This window comes from Cyprinus carpio, unplaced genomic scaffold (genome assembly GCF_018340385.1).
Source record: "Cyprinus carpio isolate SPL01 unplaced genomic scaffold, ASM1834038v1 S000006806, whole genome shotgun sequence".
NCBI lineage: Eukaryota > Metazoa > Chordata > Actinopteri > Cypriniformes > Cyprinidae > Cyprinus > Cyprinus carpio.
In genome coordinates, this window is record NW_024879392.1 from 64,938 (window position 1) to 78,657 (window position 13,720).

General features: G+C 35.1%; 1 protein-coding gene across 1 annotated transcript; it reads right to left on the reverse strand.

Annotated features, from left to right (window-relative positions):
- Positions 1-4,980: 4,980 nt before the first annotated feature.
- On the reverse strand, positions 4,981-11,900 carry LOC109060393 (NLR family CARD domain-containing protein 3-like). The gene is made up of 5 exons (XM_042756142.1): positions 11,793-11,900; positions 8,464-8,548; positions 8,180-8,375; positions 6,262-8,089; positions 4,981-5,155 (listed from the first exon to the last, which is right to left on the reverse strand). The coding sequence occupies exons 1-5, from the start codon at positions 11,831-11,833 to the stop codon at positions 4,981-4,983; spliced, it is 2,325 nt and encodes a 774-aa protein (XP_042612076.1). The 5' UTR covers positions 11,834-11,900.
- Between the last annotated feature and the right edge of the window lie 1,820 nt (positions 11,901-13,720).

Here is a 13,720-nt window from a genome sequence, read left to right on the forward strand (position 1 = left end):
GATGAGTCAATTAAGATCAGAATAATGTGACTGGCAAAATTTAATCAGCATCGACTCATTATATGATTGTTTACATATCTCTTGTTGTCATGTTATATTGAGATGCCCCCCTTGTATTCCTTATTACAGAGCTGTGCTAATACAAGTTTTTGGAATTTTAAGGTTTGATCCTTTTCGAAGGTATTTGCTAGGTTTTATTTGATTGTTATATATATATATATATATATATATATAATTTGTTGTTATATTTTACTTACTTTAATTCTGTATTGCACCGCGTGTACTAATTAGTCGGTTAGATGACAGGATTAATGTTTATGTATTGGGGAATATGGGATGGGAGCCTGTTTAAAATAATCCAGGGTTCTAAACAAGCAGTAAAGATGATTGGTCTGATTTTTAATCAAGCAAAATAACTACTCAAAGTAACAGAAAAGGTCTCAAATGTATCTCATGGAATGTTAAAGGATTAAATCATCTGGTTAAGAGAAGCAAGACATTATCACATCTAAAATCTCTCTCCTCAGATATAATTTTTCTGCAGGAAACTCATCTCAAAATGGACAAATTAAAAGGTAGCTGGATAGGACAGATTTACCAATCTAATTTTTCGGTTAAATCTACATAATGTATGCACCTGTATTGATTTTTTTTTTTTTTTTAGTGGACAGCAATCTTTTTTCCAATATCCTAAACTCTAAAATTCACGATATACTGATGTCAGACCATGCCCCAGTTTCATTTGAAGTTGTTTTTTATTAAACATCTTTTAGCAAACCTCAATGGAGGATGGCCCCTTAGTTAATTGATGACCCCAGGTTCATTGATTTCAGGAGTTTACAAATGGAATTTATTTTTCAATAGCAACGATAAGCCAGAGACATCATCTGGATTGCTCTGGGAAACATTAAAAGCATTTATCAGAGGTTGTGTTATATCATATCAAGGGTCCCAGAATAAATTATACAAAACAAAATTAACTGGTTTAGGAAATCAAATTCATCAGCTAGACATTGAACATGCATTAAACCCCTTGTTAGATACTTATAAGAACATTTTACAATTAAGGTACGAATATAATAATATAGTCTCTATTAAATTAATAGAACTTTTCGTTTCATTAAACAAAAATACTTTGAATTTGGAGAGAAGCCCCATAAATTACGAGCCAGACAAAATAGTAAAATAAATAACAAAATTAAAATTCATAAAATAAAAACCAAATGCATTGAAAGAGATAAACCAGTGTTTTTAGGATTTTTACTCAAAGTTATACTCTTCAAACACAGATTTGGACCCTCAAGTAATGGATACATTTTTACGTAAATGTAATCTCCCCACGCTATCTCCAGAAGATCAGGCATCTCTTAATAAAGATATTTCTTTAGAGGAATTAAAGAACACAATAAATATTTTGAAGAGTGGGAAAACTCCCGGTCCTTGTTGAGGCTGCCAGTTGAAAAAAATTCCTTGACATATTCTTGCATCTATATTTGCTTAAAACTTTCACAGCAAGCATTAACAACTGGACTACCACTGACTTTTTCTGAAGCTTTCACAGTAATTCCTACAAAAGTTAAAAATCCTCAAGAAATTGAAGCATAACTGGGGCCTATCTCCCCTTCCTCAACGTTGATCAAAAAGTACCATCTAAGACCCTTGCTATTAGACTCTGCACTTAATTACATTAAATTGGTTAACATTGATCAGGAATGGATTTATTCTAGGAAGCAGCATTATACGCATAATATTAGGCGATTATTTAATATAATTTATCACCTCCTAAGGTAACCCAAGATACCTCTATTTGTGATCTCATTGGATGCGAAAAAGGCGCTAGACCAAGTAGAGAGTTACTGATTTTACTGTCCTTGAGAAATTTGATATGGGAGATGAGCTGGCAAACTCCTGATTAAAATTTTATACAGGAGTCCAGCAGCACGAGCTTCAAAAATATAAAACAATTTCAGACTTCTTTTCCCCATCTTCAAAGAGGAACCAGACAGGTCTATCCCCTCTCCCACCCCTTTGTTCTATGCTATGTTAGGTAGAGCCCCCTTGCAGTGTCCATTGGCTCTAATTCGTTCATACATGGCTTCAGTACTTCAAATACCATTAATAAAAAATACCGCTTGTATGCAGATGATATTGGTTTTCTATATTACTCCAAGCAACCACAGGTGGGCCTTCCTGTTGTTATGTAACCAAGACCATCACTACCTTTGGGAAATTTTCTGGCTTTAAAGTTAACTTTGAAAAAAGTGAACTCATGCCCATTGGTTTGAAGGATTTGTCCGTAATACATTCTTCCCCATTTAAAAAATTGTTTACTTAGGAATTGTGGATAATTAAGCCCCTTTCACATTGCACATTGGACCCGAAAAATTGCCGGGTCGCCGTCTGTCAATGAGCGCAAACATCAGGGACGATTCCGGGATTTATCTGGTGAGGGACTAAATAACATTGCCGGTTCAGTCCCGGAATGAGCTGTGTGTGAACAAAAAACAGAACTAATGCCATAAAGGGTGTGTCGTAGTGATGATGCACGTTATCCCGCGACTCTTTTACCAGGTGTTTTGAAGGCAGATCAGTGTTTGCGACGAAACAAATATGTGCAAACTGTAATGAAGTAGAGATCAGTTAGTTCCTCACTTTCCGCTAATGCTGAGATTGTTAGCCAGCTTAAGTGAAAGTTAACATACCTAGATGTTTTTCGACTCATACATTACACGTAACATCCTGATGTCCGCGTGTCTTTATATAGGACAACTACGGGTTATGTGTGAGCATGCGCACATATTCCGAGGTAATCACTGGCAGTGTAGGGGAGGCAAAATCTAGCGACCGGGGAACAATTGGCGGGACACATTACCGTGTATTTTCGGAATGCGCCCAGTGTGAAAGGGGAGCTTTTATAAAATATTCTCTGTATGCTTCAAAGAGCTAATTTTAGCCCCTTGCTGTCCTAAGTTACAAAATATGTGTATACACTACTGGAGTACTCTCCTGATCTACCTAATGGAATTTTGGGAATAAATGTGATAAAAATGATATTTCTTCCTCAAATGTTATATTTATTTTCACTTAATATTACAATACCTGCTCATTGCTAAAGTCCTTCTTTAAACACCTAGATTCGATTATTCACCCCTTTCTATGGAGTTATAAAGAGTCACAGAATCAAAAAGTTCATCTTTGTAAGCCTTAAACAAGCAGGGGGTTTGACATTTCCAGATTTTCCATGCTTTATTACTGAGGCCCACTCATTTTACAAGTTTCTACACTATGGTTGGAACAGTCTGCTGTTGCTAGATTGGCTCCAGGTGGGCCGGGATTACTGCCATCCTTATGATCTTGGAGCAATTTTACTCTCTGATGATATTATTAGACCAAAAGCAGCAGTTAATAGTATTGTGTCATAAAGAGAAGAGGCGGTTACCGTTTGGGAGACAGATGAGAATGCCTTAAGATAAAATCACTCTCTCTCTTAATTCCAATTGCAAATAGCCATCATCCCCCCCTTCAAGGTTGGACGCAGCTTTTACTCACTGGAAAGAGTTGGGTATACTGTATGCAGTGATAAAGGACCTTGCTTTACCTTGATGGGGCTTTACTTTGCATTTTATGCAATTACAGGCAGAAATATAGCACTCCAAGGAAATTATATATATATATATATATATATATATATATATATATATATATATATGCTATATATATATATATATATATATATATATAATTCCTTCTACAGCGAAGTTGATCAAAAAAGAGGAATGGGAGCGAGAGATTGGAGTTGGAATCTCTGAGAGAGGTTTGGCCGGAGTGGCTTGGAGGGATATTGTTAAACAATCGGTCAAGCACTAGACTATGCCTCATTCAATTTAAGGTTCCCACATAGATTGCACTTATCTAAAGTACATAGGATTTTTCCCAATGTATCTCCTATTCGCCCCTTCTACAAAGTTGATCAAAGAGAAATGGGGCCGAGAAAGATTGGAGTTGGAATCTCTCTCTGAGGGGGAGGGTTTGGCAGAGTGGCTTGGAGGATATTGTTAAACAATCGGTCAACACTAGACTATGCCTCATTCAATTTAACACATTGCACAGATTACACTTATCTAAAAAAGAAATTACATAGGATTTTCCCAATCTATCTCCTGTGTGTTGTGATATCGTAAAATCAGAGGATGCTGGTTGGCTCATAGTTTTATTTTCTGTCATAAAATACAGGATTCTGGTGTGAAGGGGTATTTAAAAAGTGCTTTCAGATATTCTTGAAAATGTAAACTTGGCTCCAGACCCTGTGCTCATTATATTAGGACATTCTAATTTTTTTTTTTTTTTGAACAGTGCTCAGCAAAATTTATTCATTGTTGATACTTGTGTCGCTGTTGTGTTGTTTATGGAAAAAGGTTAATCTTCCAGCTCATCGAGCTATGGCTTGAGGAACTGTGCATTTGAAAAAAAATGCACCTGCAGACTATTTTTCAAGTCATGTATTTCATCATTAAGGTTTTCTCAAAAACACTGTGTAAAAATCTTGCCTCACCTCATTCTCATGAACCCAATCTGTCTAGTCTCACCCCTAACAATCAGCAGTGAAAATTTTCACTCATTGCACATTTCATACATGTAGCTCTGCTGAAATGTTGTATCCATACAAGATCAAGCCTGTTCTAGTGCCATTCTCAGCATTATACTTCTGATCATTATCCAAGTCTGGTTTGTAATATCATTCCCATACTTACCACATTATTGAAAAAGAAATATTAATGAAAGTTAGATAATATCAGGCAAATATAGAAGATATAAAACCAGCATTTGCATACTGTCCATATTTTTGAAAAAGAAATATTTTTTTTTTTACTTCATTCAAATAATATATTTTTATACATTTGTAAAAAGTAAAAAAAAAAAATCTAAATCATCTGTTGCCACACAACTTACAAGTTCTTGCTGAGCTCAATGCCATACAACTTACCTCAGCATCTCCAATTTACACTGTATGTTCTTCAGTCCAGAGCAGAGCAGCTTCACTCCTGTATCCTGCAGATTATTATTGTTCATGTTTAGTTCTTTCAGATTGGTATCTGATCCAAGAACTGTAGCCAGAGCTGAACAGCTTTTGTCTGTTAAGTTACAATCATTTAACCTACAGGGGATATAAATCACATCACAGAATTAGGTGGAACATATACAATATTTTTTATATATATTATAATTAATATATTTATATTATTTTAAATGAATAGGGTGAGCCAACTTATCTTTTCAAAAACTAGAAAATGTCTGTATATTAGTATTTTTGATTCAATGGCATTTGGATAAAATTACAGTTACAGTAAAATTACAACAAAGTAAAAGAGAACTTAACACAGTACTCGTGCGCTCTCTTATAGACCATTTTCATAATGGCCCACACCCAAAAGTGTATGCCACCACGTAAAGCTACCTCTAGACAGCCTTTACAACTACAGACTGACTGCGACTACAGTATATTAGATCTTTGCTTGAGGTCTTAAAAGACACAGCAACCTAAATAAACCTGCTGCAGTCTGTCATTGCACTGTTTATTTGTACAGTGAAGAATATCCAGGGTTATTTTACAGCTAGAATAGATTATTCAGTTGCTGTAGTAATTCTTCCACACATAAATATTATAGTTAGACATACCTGAAGAAGTACTGGTAATTTAATTCTAAATATCTTGTTATTGTTTTTGTTTGTGATATTGTAACTTGCCATTTATTTATTTGAAATTAATTTTATTAATTACTATTTGCTTATGGTTTTTAGTTTTAGAAATTAAGTTTTTTTTCTTTCTTAAATATGACTATGAATTGATGTTATATTATATGGGCCACGAAAGCCTGATATATCAAATCAAAATACAGTTTTTTACACCTCTTTTTATATTTTTGTCTAAAAGTTCAATGAAATGTTGAAAACAATAATACATGTCTACATCAATGTAAAGATGGCATCGCTAATAAAAATGTATAAATAATTAGCTTTTGCACTTTAATTCCCCTTTACTCATAAAAACAAGCCAAAAATTGAAATAGGAAAAAATATAGTACAATAAACATATGTATGATCACTAAAGTATGTAATGTATGATCACTAAAGAATCACTATAGGGCAATGTGGATAATTGCATATTCTAAATTAAATCATAACATTAAAAAAAAAAAAAAAAAAAAAAATCCTTAACATCAAAAAAAAAAAAAAAAAAAAAAAACATTTTAAATGGCTTACAGAGCTCTTTTGGAGGTTTTGATGACTGCTGATAATCTAATGAGACAATCATCTGATTTCCTGAATTTCTGAAGCTCAAACTCTTCCAGCTCCTCCTCTGATGTCAACAACACAAAGGCCAAAGCAGACCACTGGGCAGGAGAAAGATCAACAGATGACAGACTTCCTTTGCTAAGGTGAGTCTGAATATCTTTCACCAGAGTTTGATCATTCAGTTCATTCAGACAGTAGAACAGATTGATGGATCTCTCTGGAGACAAATTAGCTTCAAATTTCTGTTTGATGTACTGAACAATTTCCTTTTTGCTTTGGTCATTGCAGTCTTCCTGCATCAACAGACCTCGTAAGAGAAGTCTATTGGACTGGAGTGACAGCCCGAGCAGGAAGCGAAGGAAAAGATCCAGGTGTCCATTGTCACTCTCAAGTGCCTTGTCCACTGCAGTCTTGAGCAAATCATTCATGGTTTCATTTTTTTCCTGTTCTGTAGAGTCTTGAACAAATACACTTTTCTTGCTTTTGTCTAGAAACAGATGAGCATAAAGGGCTGCAATAAACTCTTGAATGCTCAAGTGAACAAAACAGTACATGGTATCAACAGTGATCCCTGTTTCCTCCTTAAAGATCTGGGTACACATGCCTGAATACACTGATGCCTTATAAATGTCAATACCACAGGATTCCAGGTCTGTGTCATAGAAGATCACATTGTTTTTTTCCAGCTGATGAAATGCAAGTTTCCCCAGTGAAAAGATGGTGTCTTTATCCCAGGAAACATCTGGTATGTATTCTCCATCATACTTTCGACGGCTCTGCTGGATCTGAAAGCGGAGAAAGTGTGTGTACATTTGTGTCAGAGTCTTGGGAGTGTCTTCGGTATTTGATTCCTGCAGTGTTTTAGAAGAGTCATAAGCCTGATTGCTCTTCAGATCATTATTTCTTTTCTCCTCTAAAATGTTCTGGAGGACAGTGGCTGAAATCCAGCAGAAGACTGGGATGTGGCACATGATAAAGAGACTCTTTGATTTTTTAACATGATCAATGATTTTGTTGCCCAGATTCTCATCTGTGAATCTTTTTCTGAAGTACTCCTCCTTTTGTGCATCATTGAATCCTCGTATCTCTGTTACCCGGTCGATACAGTCAGGAGGAATCTTACTGGCAGCTGCTGGTCTGGTGGTGATCCAGATGAGAGCAGAAGGAAGAAGATTTCCCTTAATGAGGTTTGTCAGGAGAACATCCAGAGACGCTGGTGATGATACATCAGACAACGTCTCATTACCCTCAAAGCTTAGAGGAAGACGACATTCATCCAAACCATCAAGGATAAAGAGGACTTTGAAATTATTTCCCCTTGTAATGTTCAGTCGTTTTGTCTCTGGGAAAAACTGAGTTATGAGGTCCATCAAACTTTTTGTGTCTTTCTCCTTTAAGTTCAACTCTCTGAATGGAAGAGGAAATATAAAACTGATGTCCTGATTTTTTTCTTCTTCAGCCCAATCCAGAACAAACTTTTGCACAGAGACTGATTTTCCAATACCAGCAACTCCTTTTGTCAGTACAGTTCTGATCTGCTTTTCTTGTTCAGGAGCTTCAAATATTTTTGTGCATTCAACCTGTATCTCTTGTGATTCTTGATGCCTGGTAGTAACTTCAATCTGTCTTACTTCATGTTCAGTATTGACCTGTTCACTACAACCCTGAGTGATATAGAGATTTGTGTAGATGTTATTCAGAAGTGTAGAGTCACCTTGCTTTGCAATTCCTTCAAACACACATTGATACTTTTTCTTCAAGCTACATTTTAGCTGATGAATGAAGATAAGATCATCTAAAAACAGGAACAACAACAACAAAAAAACAGTTTCAGTCCACTTTCTCTAATACATTCATATGTGACAGGTGGTCATGAGTCTCTTACCTTCTAGAGTATTAGCAGCTTCATCTTGCTTCATCTCTTTCAGGAAGTAGAGTGTGAGATCAAGAGCTGCTTCTTTGATGCGGCATCTGTTCTCATTAAAGTCTTTCACTAAAGACGGCAAGTTCTCCTTTTTTAAGATTTTCTTAAACATTCCGAGCTCATTCTTCAGGAATGTGATTATTTTGCTTTCAAGATCCTACAAAGAAAGCAAAAAAAAAAAAAATTGAAATAGATTTTTTGTGTTCGACAACATTTATAAACTTTAAACACTTATGTTTTCTTACCTGAAAAATCCCTAGAAGATTGTCTTTGAAAGTCTCGTGGTACCTGTGAGTCTGGAAATCTGAATTTAATGTCTCATATTGAAGCCTTTAACAAATAAATAAAATAAAATACTGCATTTACAGGCAAAATATTATAGAAATCCCTTATAAACATTTTAAGCAATGAGAAAAAGAAAGCATTAGCTTTAAAATATGCACTGAATGTTTAGCAACCAAAAATATTCGCCTGAATAAGTGAAAAGACCAAATAAACTCCACCGAACAATGATGTGATGCGATGTCACGTCACATATCAGCAGTGTGGAAGCATTTAAAACTGTCCGAGAAAGACGCAAAAATCATTACAAGCACCGATAGCGAAAGACTGTTTAGTACTGCATTGCATGTCTTCGATGAGAAGAGGAAGGGTGGTTGTTTCTGGTAACTGTTACTGTATGATGATTAAAATCGAGAAATGGCCTCAAATGATTAGTAAATGAACTTCAGTATGTTATTTTTTTCTAATACACGCACAAATTGCATGAATTCAAACAGCACTGCAGAAGCTTGCGGCAGCTCTGTTTGTTAGTCAGGGTTTAAAAAGCACAAGGAAATTCTGTGCTGAACTGTGTTACTTGTCAGCTGCTCAGTAACAATTTTATGCATTTTCAAAATAAAATAAGAAAAATAAGACAATAATAATGATAATAATAATTACAGCAGCTCTATTAATACATTCATATAACACTCACACGTAGTGTCCAAATTGGGATCTGTAATGTTTTCTAATGTTTTAAAAGAATTCTCTTCTGCTTAGCAAGGCTGCATTTATTTGTACAGTAAAAAAATACATAACTGATTCAAGAAGGGGGTGTCAAAATGGCCAAAAATATTATTTTAATTACTTATTAATTTTAAGTTAAATTGTGCTTTGTTGGCATACTGTCTGCTAGATTGTTAAAAAAAAATGTTTGGTGTTTAGTAAGCATTTTTAAATTGTTGTTTTGTAATTTATTTTTTTCTTTGAAAAGCTAGACAAAACAGTAAAAAGCACATTTTGGCTATTTAATTTATCCAATGGTAAAAAAAAAAAAAATGACAAAACATATAGAGAAAAAACATTCGGTTTGGTATTCAGCCTTTGGCCCAGTGAAGAATTTTCATCACGGTGCAGCCTTACTTTAAAAGATTAGTTCACTTCCAGAATAATAATAAAAATATTCTGGGCACCATTGAATCCACTATATGGAGAAAAATCCTGAAATGTTTTCCTCAAAAACCTTAATTTCTTGTCGACTGAAGAAAGAAAGACTTCTTGCATAACAAGGGGGTGAGTAAATTATCGGTAAATTTTTATTCTGGTAGTGAAGTGAACGTTTAATTCAAATCTGCTTTCGTGTTTTTCTTGGCACTGAGTCAGAGATGAACACACTCAGCACTTGGCATATATCAAAACTATTCAGTGTTTTCAACCACATAATGTTTAATTTAACTTTCAGGCATTTAAATTCATATAAGTATTAACAAAATATACATTTCTAGTTTTTTAAAATAGTACACACTGACATATTGGTAAGCGGCAAAAACGATCCTTACGAATCTAATTTGACAACTCGTTTTATTGATATCATATACACAGTTTACTCTATTTTTCTCTCTGTTCACCAGAAACTTACTTTAATGTCGGGAAGACAGAATGAATTTATGTGTTGTAATTCCCACAGCTCAGATTCAGCACAAACAAAAATGGCGTCACCCATCACCCGTTATAGATCAACTAACATAGTACGTTATCATAAAGGTGTTTTAACTAGCAAATACATTTACTTACACGTATTTGAGAAACGGTATATCAGATATTTAATAATATAATTAACACGTTTATGAATATTAAAAAAAACAAAAAAAAACAGGCAAATTTAATAAAAGAGATACATACACTCACCTAAAGGATTATTAGGAACACCTGTTCAATTTCTCATTAATGCAATTTGCTAATCAATCAATCACATGGCAGTTGCTTCAATGCATTTAGGGGTGTGGTCCTGGTCAAGACAATCTCCTGAACTCCAAACTGAATGTCAGAATGGGAAAGAAAGGTGATTTAAGCAATTTTGAGCGTGGCATGGTTGTTGGTGCCAGACGTGCTGGTCTGAGTATTTCACTATTTGCTCAGTTACTGGGATTTTCACGCACAACCATTTCTAGGGTTTACAAATAATGGTGTGAAAAGGGAAAAACATCCAGTATGTGGCAGTCCTGTGGGCGAAAATGCCTTGTTGATGCTAGAGGTCAGAGGAGACCGGCCGACTGATCTGTTGATAGAAGCAGCAACTTGACTGTAAACAACCACTGCTACAACTGAGGTATGCAGCAGCATTTGTGAAGCCACAACATCTAATAAACCTTGAGGCGGATGTGGGCTACAACAGCAGAAGACCCCACCGGGTACCACTCCATCTCCACTGGCAAATAGGGAAAAGAGGCTACATTTGCACGAGCTCACCCAAAATTGGACAGTTGAAGACTGGAAAAATGTTGTCTCGTCTGATGAGTCTCGATTTCGGTGGAGACATTCAGATGGTAGAGTCAGAATTTGGCATAAACAGAATGAGAACATGGATCCATCATGCCTTGTTGCCACTGGGGTGCAGGCAGCTGGTGGTGGTGTAATGGTGTGGGGGATGTTTTCACTTTAGGCCCCTTAGTGCTAATTGGGCATCGCTTAAATGCCTCCCCGGGCCTACCTGAGCATTGTTTCTGACCATGTCCATCCCTTTATGACCACCATTTTGTACCCATCCTCTGATGGCTGCTTCCAGCAGGATAATGCACCATGTCCACCAAAGCTTGAATCATTTCAAACTGGTTTCTTTTGAACATGACAATGGAGTTCACTGTACTAGTATGGCCCCCCACAGTCACCAGATCTCAACCCAATAGAGCATCTTTGGGATGTGGTGGAACAGGAAGCTTCGTGCCCTGGATGTGCATCCCAATAAATCTCCATCACTTGCAAGAAGCTATCCTATCAATATATGGGCCAACATTTCCTAAAGAATGCTTCTTTCAGCACCTTGTTGAATCAATACGCCAATGTGAATTAAGCAAGTAGTCTGAAGGCTTAAAAGGGGGTCAAACATGCATTAGTATGGTGGATAAACTTTCTTAGGTGACTGTAACTCATTCTCAGCTATTGTGGCTGCAAGAATGACGTGTCACCATGGAAAAAATGGTAATGTAATATTTGGTAATATCTGAACTAACAAAAAATGTTCATATACGATATTTACTGATAAACTTTCTATAACAGTCTATGTGTGACCAAAATTAAGAAACATATGAAATACCTTTCAGCAAGTGATGTTTTTCTCTCACTGAAGTTTGGCATGTCATCTTTTGACCGGTCACTCTTCACAGACACAGAGCTAAACACACGTGACCATGATCTTACACTAATGACACAAAGAGCAAAGAGACAAAACACTATCACAGAGGACACCATCACACAGAGGAGGTATATCAGTATAATTAAAAAATGTTAACACGCTGCAAATGATAATTGTGGTAACGGTATAGCTATGTATTCTCTATCTCTCCTACTAATTATGGATGGATGGATATATTCATGTTTGGCTGCACAATCTTTATTTTCCATGCTAAATGTAATGTATGCCTCTTAGTGATCGCCTCATGTGTAGTTGTTCTTTACTGAAAGGAAGTTCCATCATATTCTCAATAAAGGCCACTAAATATAGTGGTCATTAATTTATTTCAAGTTTTCTTCAAACAACTACCACAAAACACCCCTATATAAAAAAAACTCTAATAATACAATTAAAAAAAAAATCAAACACCTTTTCACATGAGAGCCTTTTTTCTCACTGAAGCTAATGCAGTTAGCCATGCCTTTTGAATGGTCACTTCACAGACACAGAGCTGGACACATGAGAGCCTGGTCTCACACTAATGATACACAGAGAGGAGACAAAAGGGAAAAAGACCAACACCGACTGACTGTGCCAATTCCATGTACAATTCATAAATTTAGCCATTTTTATTAAAAAAAATTAAAAATATAAAACTACAAGCTACAATAACACTACTGTTCTATTACCCAGACCGAGAAAAAAAAAAAAAAAAAAGCCGAGAGGGTGAATAAATTTGAACCTTTGCAAATATCACTAATGATCAAATGATTTTGTTTTCATATTTTTAATGTTAAGCGATACTTTTTAAATAAATAAAAAAAAATCATTCACTTATAAAATTAAAAAATAAACTAATACTAAAACATAAAAAATCATCATAGAAGCTCTGTATGGCTCTCAGTATGTTAGTTATTTACTATTAAGTTTGACTTCACCCATAAAGCCTGTTTTTCATGTAAAGTTTAAAAGTCTCACCTCCCTCAAAAAAAAAAAAAAGATTCAGTCTCACCTCTGTTTCTTTGAGAGACTCATCTCCAGACAGAAAGTCTTTTCCTCGCTCCTCTGACATACTGTATAAACCTCAGTGCAAGCATCAGCACTGGTTTGTAAAGTAATCAGCTGATCAGTATGACCTGATATGATAATATGTTACTAGTCAATAACAAGGCACTATTCAAAAAAAAAAGAGAGATAAAAGAGACAACAAACTATATAAACTATAAACTAAAGTGGTTTCTTACAAACAAATATACTGGCATATAGAATAACCCACAAGTGGTCTGACAGGTGGCACAAAATATGATCATTTGGGAATGGTCTAACTACACAGCTTACATTTTTGAGTGTGAAAATTTAACCTATTTGTTACATCTCTGTATTGCATTTTAATGTCAATTTACAATCATATATATTCTCCTTATTAATAGTTGAATATATATATATATATATATATATATATATATATATATATATATATATATATATATATATATGTACACAAGAGTACATGAAATGACAACTTAATATTTCACAAAAAAGAAGAAATCATGTCAGTGAACAATGGTGATAATACAAAACGCTTGCACTAAATGATTAAATAATCAATAATGTGATCATCTAGTTACTCATAGCACCGCCATGCAGGCACAGCAGCTATAGCTTTATTTAGTTTTTCCTTTCTTATTTAAAATATATATAGCGGTAAAAACATGGCAGATATTTACAGTGCATGGAAAGCAACACAGCTAAAAAACAAATAAAAAACTGATAATGGGTTTGTTAAATTTATAGTGTTTGAATAATCTTGCATTGACAATCAGTTGTATTGGCAGCACCGGGCCTGCCCT